This window comes from Schistocerca nitens, chromosome 8 (assembly GCF_023898315.1).
Source record: "Schistocerca nitens isolate TAMUIC-IGC-003100 chromosome 8, iqSchNite1.1, whole genome shotgun sequence".
Classification (NCBI taxonomy): Eukaryota; Metazoa; Arthropoda; class Insecta; order Orthoptera; family Acrididae; genus Schistocerca; species Schistocerca nitens.
In genome coordinates this window covers 439,716,148-439,732,869 of record NC_064621.1, presented here as the reverse complement: position 1 = coordinate 439,732,869, position 16,722 = coordinate 439,716,148, and the positions used below count along the sequence as shown (strand labels likewise).

Sequence of the window (16,722 nt, the reverse complement as noted above, 5' to 3'; positions counted from 1 at the left end):
GGAATGAGTAATTCATAAATGATCTGCTTCATTGCTCGCTTGTCATTCCTCGCTTATTTGAGAAGCATTAATTCCCTTATTTCTACGTGCTGCGCCAGTATATCTACTAAGTGATGAACGTTTGGGAGGCATATTCTTTGACAAAGAAATTAACACAATATACCCTTGTACAACCAAAATATTGTTCACTGATTCACTAGAAGAAACAGAAAAAGTTACTGTTTGTACTGGAAAATTTTGATTAGATATAACCCACATTTATCGATATCAAGATGTGTAACACGCATGAAACACTAATCTGTTTGTTTCTGTCATATTCAAACATCTCGCATGCTTTTTCAAATACATTTGCCAGTACAACAAGTGTGCGACATACTGTATGTTAATTGTACTATGCCTATATCACACAAGTGGAAACAATAAGTCTGCAAAGTTTCATCACAACCGACTGAACAGTATGGCATTGCATAACATACGAACAAACACCCATACATTCATTTTTATGTGTTAGATGGTGTATCTCTCTCTTCTCTGCTGTTACAACCAAAATTTTTTATTGAACTGATCTCTTATACAGAGGCAAGCTATTGCATGACATGGCTATTTGCAGTACATCCAGTTTTTGTTCAACTTGCATCTCATATGAGCATGATATGAGGATGGGTAGACTGACAACTGAAACTAATCTAGGCATTTTTTTTTTAAAAAAAAAGGTATGACATTAGATCCTTTGCTCCTTTCCTGAAATGTCATGGATCATTTAGTTAAAAAAAATAGCTGAGTAGTGTCAGAGGACAGTTTTTGTTTTTATCAAAGCACCTTCTTTCTGTCCTGATAAATATATCCAGATCTATCTCTCAGTGAACTAGAGGTAATTCCCATAATTATCAGTGAGAGTGTATTGGCATTTACAATACGTTGTTAGCATATTCTACAGAAGTGGCCTGCAGTAGCTCCTTCTGCCTGCGTGTTTTACATCCTTGAAAGCTCTCCTTCATTATGGGTTTTTTGAAACATGATATGCAAATAATGAGTGAATTCTGTTTTACTGATTCGGAAGGTAAGCAAAGCAACGGATTCACTATCTTATGTCAGTGCAACCCAATTTTTATAACTTGGGATAAACATTAATGTTTCTTCATGTCAGTTACATTACAGAATCTGGATGCATAAATATATGCAAATAGTTTGTTGCACTAAAGTACACAATTATACTACAATGAACTGGCATTGTTCTTCAGGTCATTTCCCCCTTAAGAAACACTTACCCTGTCCAACAGTCAGCATACATACGTAAGACGCTCTTGTTTGGAATTTGTTGCAGAATTCGTGTAGTCAGAACATCTGCAGCTGCATTGGATGGCGTGCATGCTAAAATACGGGCACCATCACAATTTTTCCATAACTGCAAAGCAACCATTAATAATAAATCAGTAGAATGTATTTGTCAACAAATGTATGGAACAGTGGCAAGAAGTGAGGAAAACTGGAACCACATAATCAAGTAACAATATTTGTTGCTACAGAGAAGTGCAGTGGTATTCTGATAATGCCATAATATTGCCTTACAACTTGTGTAAGGCAGCTAATGGAGAATGAGGTCGTTTCATTTGGTGTCAGCAACAAAATATATGTCAGCCATGGATGGTCTACCTTTTTTTCTATTGCAGTAAGAAGTAAGTTTGTGTTTCAGACTCCATCATTTTCTGTCCCCCCCCCCCCCCCCCCCCGACAGTGTATGTCCTAACAAGGAAAATTCTAGTCCACAAAGAAGCTATTTCCATTGTGTTACGATGTATTAATTCAGTATTAAAAAGAGATATACTGGACTGAACTCTCAAGAAACCATTCAAACAGTTAATGAGCTCACAACAGGCACTTTTACAAGGAACATGAGAAGCATCAGTTCTGTTGAGGTACACTACACAATTGATGAAAATTCTAAATTCATGCATTTCTAAGTTAATTTCTTTGCACCATTAACCATTATTTCCAAACAAAAACCATGAAATATGACACTTATTTAATTTATTTATTTATTGTGCCTGGCATGTTGTACAAAGATATAGGACATGGTTAACATTAATTGTATGACAGTTGTTTTAATTTTTATAAGACAATACAAACAGTATTAAAGTCAAATATTTTAAAATGAATAAGCTTACGTGTATGATGGCGTAAAAAATGGTCAAAAGTTAAAAACACATAGGAGACAGTTAACATGTGTGACTGAATTAAATTTTTTATAAGACATAATACAAAGAGTATAAAAGTTATATATTTTCAAATGCATAAGCTTAGATGTATGATGGGATTAAAAATGGTCAAAAAGCTAAGCACACATAGGGGACAATTTACATGTACATTGAATTAAAAACTGACATAAAGCTAAATACGCACAGAGGACAGTTTACATTCATATGGCGAAGTAACAGCAATATATATGGGCTTACAGTGCATGATGGGAATTAAGAAATTACAATAAGTACAAAAATATAGGCTTATTTCTGTACAGTCCTAACTCAGTTGACATACAGTGCAATTTATTTCAGTATATAAAGCAAGATTAATAATAAGTAAAAATAAATTTAATGTGTTTTTGATGAATCGTGAGCTTGTGTTCTTATTTTTTTGGGAAGGAATTTTGGGGAGTTATAGTAAATTTGCCTTTAAGTACTCATCAACAGAGTAAAAGGTGTGTGTGAAAAATAGTTATTTTATTTTTTTCCTGAATGACAGCCCTTCACTATTTCTTATGGTCATAAGAAGTTTATTGTACAGCTGAGTGACTATATTCCTGAGACCAGCTTGACACCAACTTACACTCTGGGGCAGCAGACAAAGTTCAAATTTGTTCTCGCATTGTGATCATGTATATCCCCTATTTATTGTGAAGAAGTGCATGTTTTTTTAACAGATAAGACTGTTTCTATTATATAAATATAGGCTACTGGTAAAATTTTCAAGTCTTTGAAAATTGGCTTTGCTGATGGTCTAGGATGCTCATGCTTCATTATCTTTAATAGCCTTTTCTGCATTACAAAGATTTTTTTGTGTGATGACCCCAGCAGGGGATGCCATATGCTAAAATGGAATGAACAAGGCCCCAGTACACTGTTTTTAATGTATCTATGTTTTTGCATATTTGGCTGAGGATTCTAAAAGCATAACAGAGGCTGCTCAGCTTATTCAGTACATTATCCCTGTGCACATCCCATTTCAAAGTGTTATCTACCCACATTCTCCAAAATTTTATTGCTTTTACTTGTTTGATTTCATGGCCTTCTATTAATATTGGTGTCATTTGAGCAGAGGGATTTTTTGATGGATAGAAGAGCATGTGTGATGTTTTATATGCATTCAGCAACAGTTTATTTCTGTAGAGCCAGGACAGCAGCCTACTCTTTGTATCTGATATTTGATCAATCATTTGTTGCACTGATATGCTATTGAATAATAGATTTGTATCATCAGAAAATACTGTTGTTGTTGTGGTCTTCAGTGCTGAGACTGGTTTGATGCAGCTCTTCATGCTACTCTATCCTGTGCAAGCTTCTTCATCTCCCAGTACCTACTGCAGCCTACATCCTTCTGAATCTGCTTAGTGTATTCATCTCTTGGTCTCCCTCTACAATTTTTACCCTCCACGCTGCCCTCCAATACTAAATTGGTGATCCTTCGATGTCTCAGAACATGTCCTACCAACCAATCCCTTCTTCTAGTCAAGTTGTGCCACAAGCTCCTCTCCTCCCCAATTCTATTCAATACCTCCTCATTAGTTATGTGATCTACCGATCTAATCTTCAGCATTCTTCTGTAGCATCACATTTCGAAAGCTTCTATTCTCTTCTTGTCTAAACTATTTATCGTCCACGTCTCGCTTCCATACATGGCTACACTCCATACAAATACTTTCTGGAACAACTTCCTGACACTTAAATCTATACTCGATGTTAACAAATTTTTCTTCTTCAGAAACGCTTTCCTTGCCATTGCCAGTCTACATTTTATATCCTCTCCACTTCGACAATCATCAGTTATTTTGCTCCCCAAATAGCAAAACTTCTTTACTACTTTCAGTGTCTCATTTCCTAATCTAATTCCCTCAGCATCACCCGACCTAATTCGACTACATTCCATTATCCTCATTTTGCTTTTGTTGATGTTCATCTTATATCCTCCTCTCAAGACACTATCCATTCCGTTCAACTGCTCTTCCAAGTCCTTTGCTGTCTCTGACAGAATTACATTGTCATCGGTGAACCTCAAAGTTTTTATTTCTTCTCCATGGATTTTAATACCCACTCTGAACTTTTCTTTTGTTTCCTTTATTGCTTGCTCAATACACAGATTGAATAACATCAGGGAGAGGCTACAACCCTGTCTCAATCCCTTCCCATCCATTGCTTCCTTTTCATACCCTTCGACTCTTATAACTGCAATCTGGTTTCTGTACAAATTGTAAATAGCCTTTCGCTCCCTGTATTTTACCCCTGCCACCTTTAAAATATGAAAGAGAGTATTCCAGTCAACATTGTCAAAAGCTTCCTCTAAGTCTACAAATGCTAGAAACATAGGTTTGCCTTTCCTTAATCTATTTTCTAAAATATGTCGTAGGGTCAGTATTGCCTCACGTGTTCCAACATTTCTACGGAATCAAAACTGATCTTCACCGAGGTCGGCTTCTACTAGTTTTTCCATTCATCTCTAAAGAATTCGTGCTAGTATTTTGCAGCTGTGGCTTATCAAACTGATAGTTTGGTAATGTTCACATCTGTCAACACCTGCTTTTTTTGGGATTGGAATTATTATATTCTTCTTGAAGTCTGAGGGTATTTCGCTTGTCTCATACATCTTGCTCACCAGATGGTAGAGTTTTGTCAGGACTGGCTCTCCCAAGGCTGTCAGTAGTTCTAATAGAATGTTGTCTACTTTGGGGGCCTTGTTTCGACTCAGGACTTTCAGTGCTCTGTCAAACTCTTCACGCAGTATCATATCTCCCATTTCATCTTCATCTACATCCTCTTCCATTTCCATAATATTGTCCTCAAGTACATCGCCCTTGTATAGACCCTCTATATACTCCTTCCACCTTTCTGCCTTCCCTTCTTTGCTTAGAACTGGGTTGCCATCTGAGCTCTTGATATTCATACAAGTGGTTCTCTTCTCTCCAAAGGTCTCTTTAATTTTCCTGTAGGCAGTATCTATCTTACCCCTAGTGAGATAAGCCTCTACATCCTTACATTTGTCCTCTAGCCATCCCTGCTTAGCCATTTTGCACTTCCCGTCGATCGCATTTTTGAGATGTTTGTATTCCTTTTTGCCTGCTTCATTTACTGCATTTTTATATTTTCTCCTTTCATCAATTAAATTCAATATTTCTTCTGTTACCCAAGGGTTTCTACTAGCCCCGTCTTTTTACCTATTTGATCCTCTGCTGCCTTCATTATTTTATCCCTCATAGCTACCCATTCTTCTTCTACTGTATTTCTTTCCCCCAATCCTGTCAATCGTTCCCTTATGCTCTCCCTGAAACTCTGTACAACCTCTGGTTCTTTCAGTTTATCCAGGTCCCATCTCCTTAAATTCCCACCTTTTTGTAGTTTCTTCAGTTTTAATCTACAGTTCATAACCAATAGATTGTGGTCAGAGTCCACATCTGCCCCTGGAAATGTCTTACAATTGTAAGTACAGAAGAAAATTTAAGAAGGTTCATTAATAAGAAGCCGAAAGAAAAGGGACTCAGGACAGAGCCTTGTGGCACACCATAGGTAATTAGGGCTTTACTAGTGCAAGTTCTTTCTTTGCTAGTCCTAGAGACCTCAACTACTTGCATACTATTTGTTAATTATGACTCAAATCACTGATTACACTGATTATACGTATCTCAGATGCATATGTGTCTACTTTCTGAAGCAATATCTGTTGATTAACCAAATCAAATGCTTGGGTTATGTCAATGAACTATCTAGAGGAGAATTCTCTGTGATTGAAACAAGAGATTATTTGGTCACAGAGAGCAAAAAGGCCTTCTTTAACAGATCTGTGCTTGCGAAACTCATACTGATGTTCAAAAAATAAGTTTTCTAATTCAGGAATTCTAATACATGACTGCACATGGCTTTTTCAATTACCTTTGATAGTGCTGGTAAGAGAGACATTATTTATGTCATATGGATGACTTTTCCAATTTTGAAGAGTTCCAGAAAGTAGCCATTGCTTAATGAACTGATCACAAATGGGTCCAGCAATTTCTGTGGCAATATTTTTTATTAAATGATCAGGCAAACCACCAGTACCACAAGAATTTGAGATCTTGTTTCTCTGATGATTTTTATAACCTCTGCAGCTGATGTTGGTGTTAAGAAGAGTGACCTGCCTCATTTTTTTAGCTCTATTTCAAAAGTTTTTTGTGGTTTGGTCATTCCTGAAGAAATACTGTTTTATGTTATTTGTGAAATGTGCATTAAACAATTCACTTATTTCTTTAGGATCTAATTCTTTTTCCCCATTCTCTTTTAGAAAATCAGGCAGTGGTTGTTTAGGCTTGTTCCTGTAGTACCACTGACAACTTTCCATGCAGCTTTACTCTTTTATTTGTACTTTTAACATACTGGTTGACTGAGAGCTTTTTTGCCTTGGATGTCACTTTTTGAAGATTTTTTTTAAAATAATTTTAAAAATTAGGGCCTCTGTCACTTTTACTTTCCATGTATAGTCTTTGCTTAGTTTTGCAGAAGGTGAGTATCCCTTGTGTGATCCACCATTTGTATTCAGGTTTCCTGCGGGTCCTAGTTACTTGCTTCGTAAGAGGGAAGGCAATATCAGAACAATGGCACAGTGTGTCAGCAAAATTCTTACCCATTTTGTCAGTGGCTTCTTCTAGGTAAACATTTTCTCAAAGTTGTTTTAACAAATCTTTAAGTAACTGTAAACTATCAGGATCATTAATGCACTCCTGTGAATTATTTTAGGTGAGGTGGACATGGAATTTTTTTTATATGGCAGGCTTACATCAAACAGGTGGCCTTGGTGGTCAGAGAGACCATTTGACAAGTTCTCAAGTTTTATTAATGGGGCAGGGTAACAATTTACAATGATTGTGTCAATGGAATAAGAGGAAGTGGAGTTATTCTAGTAGATTCTTTTACAATATTTTTCATGGAGAGTGTTGCGAGCACATTTATTAAATCATTGGCTTCATGCGAAGCTGCTAAATTTACATTAAAATCAGAGCACACAATAATAATAAATTGTAGGTTATAGATTAGCACTAAATCAAAGAAACCTTGTTATCAAAGGCTTTCAAGTATCATGTAGCAGGAACTATATAAGGATAAGCACATGCACGCAGCTGTGAAACATATTAGGTAATCCACTGATAATTCTGAGAACAAAATCAAAGAAAGGAAACGGAAAAGTCTATAAGGGAACAAAATGATCTAGTATTTCAACATAATTACCAGATGATTCAAGACATCAAACACAAAGTAAGCCTCTTCAATAGTCATTTTCTAAAAAAATTGAGGAATCAGTGAATGAATCTGCATACTCCAACTATGGCCATGTAAATCAGGAAAATAAATTACCATCTTAAAAATAATATTTGGGTTGGTAAAATATTAAAAGTATATTCTTCTGATATAGTCACTGTACTCAGCTGTATATTAAATGAATCACTTTCATGAGGTATCTTTCTAGGCAGGCCAAAAGTGTGCAGTTGTTGGACCTCTATTTAAGAAAGGTAACAGGACATACATTGATAATTAGTAACCCATTTCACTATAGACATCCTTATCAAAAGTTTTGGGAAAGATACTTAGGAACAGCTGGGCGTATCTGCAAATATAAGATTCACTTACCTTGTGTTAAAATAGCTGAATGACAAGGTTTTATTAATGGCCTTTTTTATGATGTGTCCACAGCATTTGACTGTGCAAAACACAAGCTTCTTCCAGAGAAAATTAAAGTTTATGAATTTTCAGGTACAACAACTAAGTGGTTCACATTATATTTAACTGATGGGAAGCAAAGGATCAATTAGATAGCTCATTTGGGTCTTGTGATGAATGTTCTTTGAAATGGGGGCAAATTATTATTTGTGTTCCATTTGGGTTGAGTTCTAGAGACATTCCTATTCTTATTATAAATACACTCCTGGAAATGGAAAAAAGAACACATTGACACCGGTGTGTCAGACCCACCATACTTGCTCCGGACACTGCGAGAGGGCTGTACAAGCAATGATCACACGCACGGCACAGCGGACACACTAGGAACCGCGGTGTTGGCCGTCGAATGGCGCTAGCTGCGCAGCATTTGTGCACCGCCGCCGTCAGTGTCAGCCAGTTTGCCGTGGCATACGGAGCTCCATCGCAGTCTTTAACACTGGTAGCATGCCACGACAGCGTGGACGTGAACCGTATGTGCAGTTGACGGACTTTGAGCGAGGGCGTATAGTGGGCATGCAGGAGGCCGGGTGGACGTACCGCCGAATTGCTCAACACGTGGGGCGTGAGGTCTCCACAGTACATCGATGTTGTCGCCAGTGGTCGGCGGAAGGTGCACGTGCCCGTCGACCTGGGACCGGACCGCAGCGACGTATGGATGCACGCCAAGACCGTAGGATCCTACGCAGTGCCGTAGGGGACCGCACCGCCACTTCCCAGCAAATTAGGGACACTGTTGCTCCTGGGGTATCGGCGAGGACCATTCGCAATCGTCTCCATGAAGCTGGGCTACGGTCCCGCACACCGTTAGGCCGTCTTCCGCTCACGCCCCAACATCGTGCAGCCCGCCTCCAGTGGTGTCGCGACAGGCGTGAATGGAGGGACGAATGGAGACGTGTTGTCTTCAGCGATGAGAGTCGCTTCTGCCTTGGTGCCAATGATGGTCGTATGCGTGTTTGGCGCCGTGCAGGTGAGCGCCACAATCAGGACTGCATACGACCGAGGCACACAGGGCCAACACCCGGCATCATGGTGTGGGGAGCGATCTCCTACACTGGCCGTACACCACTGGTGATCGTCGAGGGGACACTGAATAGTGCACGGTACATCCAAACCGTCATCGAACCCATCGTTCTACCATTCCTAGACCGGCAAGGGAACTTGCTGTTCCAACAGGACAATGCACGTCCGCATGTATCCCGTGCCACCCAACGTGCTCTAGAAGGTGTAAGTCAACTACCCTGGCCAGCAAGATCTCCGGATCTGTCCCCCATTGAGCATGTTTGGGACTGGATGAAGCGTCGTCTCACGCGGTCTGCACGTCCAGCACGAACGCTGGTCCAACTGAGGCGCCAGGTGGAAATGGCATGGCAAGCCGTTCCACAGGACTACATCCAGCATCTCTACGATCGTCTCCATGGGAGAATAGCAGCCTGCATTGCTGCGAAAGGTGGATATACACTGTACTAGTGCCGACATTGTGCATGCTCTGTTGCCTGTGTCTATGTGCCTGTGGTTCTGTCAGTGTGATCATGTGATGTATCTGACCCCAGGAATGTGTCAATAAAGTTTCCCCTTCCTGGGACAATGAATTCACGGTGTTCTTATTTCAATTCCCAGGAGTGTACAATAAGTGAATCTAATCTAAACTACTACTATACACTGACAAAACATAAATAGTGGTTTTTGCAGGTGATGCAAGCATCCCAATCAAGCCCAAATGAAAACAGCAGGAGTAATAAACAAAATATTCAAAGTATTATTGATTGGCTCTTTTTGAATGGTTCATCATTTGACTTATGAAATAAACATATTTGATTCAGTTTTGTACAAGGCTTAATATGTCATCATCATCAGTAAGGATACAGTATGAGGAGAAAGGAAATATATGTCTACAGGTTCTCAGTATACCCTTGTGTCGTTAATGGCTGACACTACAGATCATATACCATTATACACATACTGTACTATACTATTATACATGCAGATCAAATACTATTACCAGTATACAGAGTCATGTTACCTACAAAACTGGATTTTGTGTCAGTACCATTACCTCTAATAAATATCAATACAGAATCATCTTTTGACAGTGTAACGGGACATCTTCCTCTACCATTACTAAATTATTATTTTTTTTAGGAACATTTGAAATTATGAATTATTGGCACACTTAAAAATTTTATTATTAATTACACAATCGTGCACTATGTACTATGTTTATTTCTGGATTCATTTGTGGAATTTTCTGGATTCATTTGTGGAATAATAATCAAAATTAACAATGTAACAGATACTAATAGAAATTCATTTGTTAACAAAAATTGTAAACCCTTTGGAATATTGTTATTTACACAGTGTGAGAGAGTGGCAAGCATGCCTCTATGGTAGAAGGATGTATTTTTCTGCGAACAATGTAATTTCGGATCTGTTAATGTGAAAAATCAAAATAGTGTATTATATACTAAAATAAGAGAAAATATATTTACATAAAAACAAAATTCTGCAACAACACTCTTCAAAATTATTGAGTTCAATTCAATTGTGAGGACCTAAAATGTGACATTTTCAGCTTCAGGAATGAGACCCCTAGACAAGAAGAACTGGAGCCAACTCAACATGGAAAGATAACTAAAGTAGAAAGTTTATTGTAACCTTCGCTCCTCTCAAACCTTCATAAAAGACTGGACAATAGATGCAATTAGGAAGGAGGGGAGAGATTACAAGTGTGGGCATTGTCCATGATTAATTGGCAAATAAGGAAGTTTTGTCTGTTGCAGAAATTGTTTTATTTCATTGATTTTTGAAATTGATGTACAAATTAATTTCCGATCATGTGGAGCAAACCTGAAGGCTGCCCAACAAAGGATCTTTACACCAACAGTGACGATGTACTACCAATAATAATGGACTGGATCAATGATTTTACTACTATAACCAGGGACATTGAAAAGGAAATATAAGTAAAACTAGTTGTGAAGTTAATTTCTTTGTGGACTCATGTGCTTATTAACAAAATAAATAGGAACAAAAACAAAAGTGAGGTACAAATGAAAGCTACAGATTCCAGTCAGGGCATGTTTGAGCCAAGTCGAATCATAGACAGTAAAGAAAGACTACTGTTTCTCAGTTAATTTTGGCAAAACTAGAGGAAATGAAGACAGACAACAATAGCAAATTTAGTGCAATTAATGATCAGTTAACTGAAGTAAGAGCAGATAATGATAGCAAACTTGCTTCACCACAAGGACAATTAAATGACTTGAAAACTGAAGACAATAGTAAAATGGACAGAATACACGATCACATAAGACAACTTAGTAATCAAGTATCAGGGGTAAAAAATGTGTTGTCAGAGAGGTTAAAAAGTCTGAATTAAAAAGTTAATGTTTTAGAAAAAATTTTAATGTTTTAGAAAATGAGATTGTAGCTGATTCAGTGAAATAATCAAAGAATGTTGATGACATCAGAGTTGAACAGAAAGCTGTAGTGGAAAAACTGTTTGTGTTTGGAGCTACCACCCAACAAAATGTCCCCAGTTTAAACCAAATAATTTTAAATGTAAAAAAACAAAATGCAAACTGATGCAACTGTTTTAGATCAAAAAATTTCAGCAGTTCATGAAAGTTGTATTAACAAAAATCTGTGTGCAAAGAATGGTATTGCATGGTCCAACACTCCTATCAAAAGTTTTCAATCAGATAATTAACATCCAGTGGATTTTCTGCACAACTGCAGAGAAAGCTTTATGTTAGGCATGAATGACAATGAAAAAATTTAATTTGTTAAAAGATTTCTCGAAGGTGAAGTGCTGTCATGGTTAAATTTAAATTTAAGTCATGTGAAACATATCAGAGTTTCGAGAAAAGTTTTTTAAATAAATTTTGGTGAGAAGCAGAACAGGGGAGAATCAAAAGTGAATTTTTTAATAGTCCTAATTATAGGAATAGGGTCAGCACTTTGAAAGAGTTTTGTGTGAACCAACTTAAAAAATTAGCACACCTTGGCAAACTATTTGATGAAATGACCTTGACTGATGCGCTTAAAAGGAGATTACCAGAAAGGTTGCAGTTGGATTTGGTACATGGACTTGATGATTGTCTTGAACAGTTTTTATGATATGTTGACAGGCTGGATAGGCCAGTAGAAAGAAGTATGTACCTTAATAATAGGAATGATAGAAATCACAATGGGAGTAATCACAGAAACAGAGATAATGGTAACCTCCATCAGGATCAAAGTATCAACAGAGAGGTAAGTTCTGAACAGCAGCAGGATAGGAATAATGGGAATAACCATGGCCGTTTTAATAGAAGAAACAATCATAGAAGTCACTACTCAGGAAACAGCAGTTTGCCACAATGAAGGTCCACAGTTTTGGGGCGAAGAAACATAACAAGCACAGGACCCCTAAGTTACACTTGCAATTAGACAGTAATAACAGTGTTAATGATACGGCACATGTATCTGAAACTGAACGGAAGGGATATCAGATTTGTCATTTACGTTTTAATCAAAATTTTTTGTATACTATGTTTAATTATGGTGATGTAAGTGCTAATCACAAATGTGAGATAGTGGGAATTTTGATGTAGTATGCACCAATGATATCTTCTTTTGGGCAAAAAGCAGTATTATTGATGTATATAAATCAGGTGATGACTGTATTGGATCTGAACTAGGTAGTATTTTGGGTGTAGATGTGAATGAGTGGTGTGAAGTAACTGAGGATAGTAAGTCTGAGAGAGGTAAGTGAAGAGAGATGAGACTTGTATTGTCAGTGATGTTGATGGAGCAATTTTGGAGGAATATTGTGGAGTTTAAGAATAATGAAGTTTCAGAGTTATTTGTAAATTATGTTGAAAAAAAGGTAAGGTAAGTGATGTATATGATGTTGTAAGGGAGGGTCATGGAATACCAGTCCAGTCAAAACAGTTTTTCATTAATGTCATGCAGAGTAATGATCCAAACATTGAAAGTGAGGTATCTGTGAAGCTGGAGAATAAAGGTTAAAACTTCTTGAAGTTTGTTTGGGACTAGATTGATAATAACTTAGATAAAGGTGCATTTTGGAATAAGTTAGCTGTGGTTAGTCAGAATTTATATCCCAATTGGTGGAATGAAGTGAAAGAGGATCTAAGCAGGAAGTGTAATTTTGACAGTAACGTGTTTTGTGTTCCTTCTGTAACAAGTGATGTTAGTTGTGTCATGGAACTATTCATTGCGTTCAATCTTCACCTCACAACATGAATAATCAAATAAATGTTATGATACTTGTAAAGTTGATAAAACCTTGTGAAGACAGTTTGGATGGAGCATTTGATGAAATTGAAGGTGATCTTTTGCACGAACTGTCTGACAACAGGAAGGATGATTCAGATTTTGGGTCTCCTTACATCAAGATTAAGATTGATCAGAGGGAAGGCAACTGTTGATTGATACAGGTAGTCCGATTTGTGGTATATCTGAACAATTTAGAGACAAGATTGAGTATAGTAAGAATTTTGTGGAAATGCCCATTGTAGGTGTAAAGATAAGAGGAGCTACAGGTAATCAAAGCAAATTAGTAAAATCTCAGGTACTTTTAACTTTCAGTATAGAAGACAAGACCTTTTAACATGGATACATAGTGATCCCTAGTCTGGAAGAAAATGTAATTCTCAGTATGGATTGGATAGAGAAAGTGGAGGCTTGTCTCTGATGGAGTGCTAAAGAATTGTTTAATTTGGAACCTAAAAGTAATACATATGTGAAAACTAATTTCTGTATTTTAAACTGTGGGAAAAGTTGTGACTATTGCAAAACATTGTGAACCAAGGTGAGTACCAGATGTCTGATGACAATATAAATTTTGATGAGACTGAGGATCAGGATTTTGAAAGTGTAGTAGATTCTAAAGTGTGGGAAGCTACAACTCTTAATGACCAACAACAGGAACAACCTAGGAATTTGTTATTGGAGTTTAGAAATACATACATAGTTTGCCACAGTAATCCCATTCCTGATGTCCAGGTGGAGCTTCAAGGAATCCTCAGAACCTTAGGTCCCCTACAAAACCTTTCACCTGACTCCATCAACTTCCTGACCCCACCGACACCCTGCACCCCTACCTTCTACCTTCTTCCTAAAATTCACAAACCCAAACATCCCGGCTGCCCCATTGTAGCTGGTTACCAAGCCCCCACAGAACGTATCTCTGCCTATGTAGATCAACACCTTCAACCCATTACATGCAGTCTCCTATCCTTCATCAAAGACACCAACCACTTTCTCGAACGCCTGGAATCCTTACCCAAACTGTTACCCCCCGGAAACCATCCTTGTAACCATTGATGCCACTTCCCTATACACAAATATCCTGCAAGTCCAGGGCCTCGCTGCGATGAAGCACTTCCTTTCACGCTGATCACCTGCCACCCTACCTAAAACCTCTTCCTCATTACCTTAGCCAGCTTAATCCTAAATCACAACTTCTTCACTTTTGAAGGTCAGACATACCAACAATTAAAGGGAACAGCCATGTGTACCAGGATGGCCCTCTCATATGCCAACCTATTCATGGGTCGCTTAGAGGAAGCCTTCTTGGTTACCCAGGCCTGCCAACCCAAAGTTTGGTACAGATTTATTGATGACATCTTCATGATCTGGACTCACAGTGAAGAAGAACTCCAGTATTTCCTCTCCAACCTCAACTCCTTTGGTTCCATCAGATTCATCTGGTCCTACTCCAAATCCCATGCCACTTTCCTTGACGTTGACCTCCACCTGTCCAATGGCCAACTTCACACATCTGTTCACATCAAACCCACCAACAAACAACAGTACCTCCATTATGACAGCTGCCACCCATTCCATATCAAACGGTCCCTTCCCTACAGCCTAGGTCTTCATGGCAAACGAATCTGCTCCAATCCCGAATCCCTGAACCATTACACCAACAACCTGAAAACAGCTTTCGCATCCCGCAACTACCCTCCCGACCTGTTACAGAAGCAAATAACCAGAGCCACTTCCTCATCCCCTCAAACCCAGAACCTCTCACAGAAGAACCTCAAAAGTGTCCCACTTGCGACATGATACTTTCCGGGACTGGATCAGACTCTGAATGTGGCTCTCCAGCAGGGATACGACTTCCTCAAATCCTGCCCTGAAATGAGAGCCATCCTTCATGAAATCCTCCTGAAATATTACTGTATCTCATTGCTACCTATCAGAGCCCCTCGGAGAGCATTAAAGATAAACACCAGTCCTAATTGCCCAATTGTAAAGTGACCCATTTCCAAATTACATACAAAAATAACCACTATTTCAGTATACATATAATTCGAAAATGATGCTTTGCTGATTAACATTGTTCTTATGTGAAAAACACAATATAAATGTGAAATTAATACTGTAACTAATTGAAAGAAATGTAGCACATGGTCAGGATGTACCAGTAAACCTATCATTATAAAATTACTACAGCAAATTAAATAAAACTTATAAATAAAGCATGTTAATCGAATCTCCGATATATCTTAGCACTAAAATTCAGGCACTAGTTGATTTGTTATAAACAAATTTAGAAATGTAACTGTTACCTGTAACATAATTAGTCAGAAAATGTTATATTAACTCGTAACTAAGTTGAAAATAGGTTCACCTTGTTCAGCACTGAGATTGTAAATTTTTAGCAATGTGTAGCTCATATTCGGTTTAACTTTTAATTGTGATTTTACATAAAATTGTAATTTTCATTGTAGGTAATTGTTAACAAAAGTATAAATAGAGGTCACACAGGCACCTTGGGGCACTCGATTATTGGCTAGGGTTGCGAGCAAATGTATTGTAGGCTCACTCGTTTGTTGATTGTTGTGAACTCTGCGTCGTTTGATGTCAATTTTGGGTACATGTGATGTAACCGGTACAGTTCACCAGGCTCGGACACCAGAGTCCTGGAAATATATTGGTGTTAAAACTGCACTGTACCTTTGAATTTATTTGGGAGTCTTCCGCAATCCTTTTCATAGGCTGCACAGCGACGAGACGAATCCAGAAATTTTACAACACCCAGAGAACTAAACAACTCTCACTGTTGGTAGAATTGACGTGAAAACAACAGCACATCGACTGGGCATTCCACTCAAAAGTCAAAACATTTGCAATGCGGAGGTGGGAAAATATAAACATCTCAACGTGGTGGAGGAGCTGGGATCAAGTGGAAGACTGTGCAGAGGACGACTCGCAAGAATTCCATGTACAAGAGGCAGGAACCATAATCTTGTACATTGCAGACTGCGCCACGGACGTCGCCAGGAGCAAAAGTGATACTCTGGAATGACATCGCGAATGAATCAGATAAGTACCCCTTTTAATTGTGTCCTACAATTTTCTGTTTTTATTTCATTGTGTACGTGTGGCAATTTCACCTGATAGGCAGGAAAGTGTTTTGTCTAGTGTCTAGCCACTTTGATCAAAATGAGCAAAACTCAGTTAAATCAAATAGGCATGACCATGCGGTCAGGCCGTCAATTTCATGCTTCAACTCCAAATGTACACTTAAACAGTGAAGCAAATTCCGCGAGCAGTAGTTGTTCGCCTTTTCATGGTTTTTCGGGAGCAAATCAGCAACCGAATTTAATTGATCAGATATCTCAATTGTTGAATAATAAACTAGAACAACTGGTAACTCAAAATAACCAATTAGGTAGCAACATTAAAGAGGTCACAGAAAAGCTGGACCAAAATTTGAAATCATTAAGAGAAGAAATCAACGCAACAAATAACAAAG

The 16,722-nt window shown here is 38.1% G+C and overlaps 1 protein-coding gene across 3 annotated transcripts in view; it reads right to left on the bottom strand.

The window, feature by feature from the left end:
- LOC126198992 (putative helicase mov-10-B.1) overlaps nt 1-16,722 on the bottom strand; it is a 418,198-nt gene that overhangs the window by 145,792 nt on the left and 255,684 nt on the right. For all 3 annotated transcript variants that reach the window (XM_049935664.1, XM_049935663.1, XM_049935665.1), the window contains one exon: nt 1,269-1,405. In XM_049935664.1, coding sequence (XP_049791621.1) covers nt 1,269-1,405 — 137 coding nt within the window. The remainder of the gene's footprint in view (nt 1-1,268; nt 1,406-16,722) is intronic.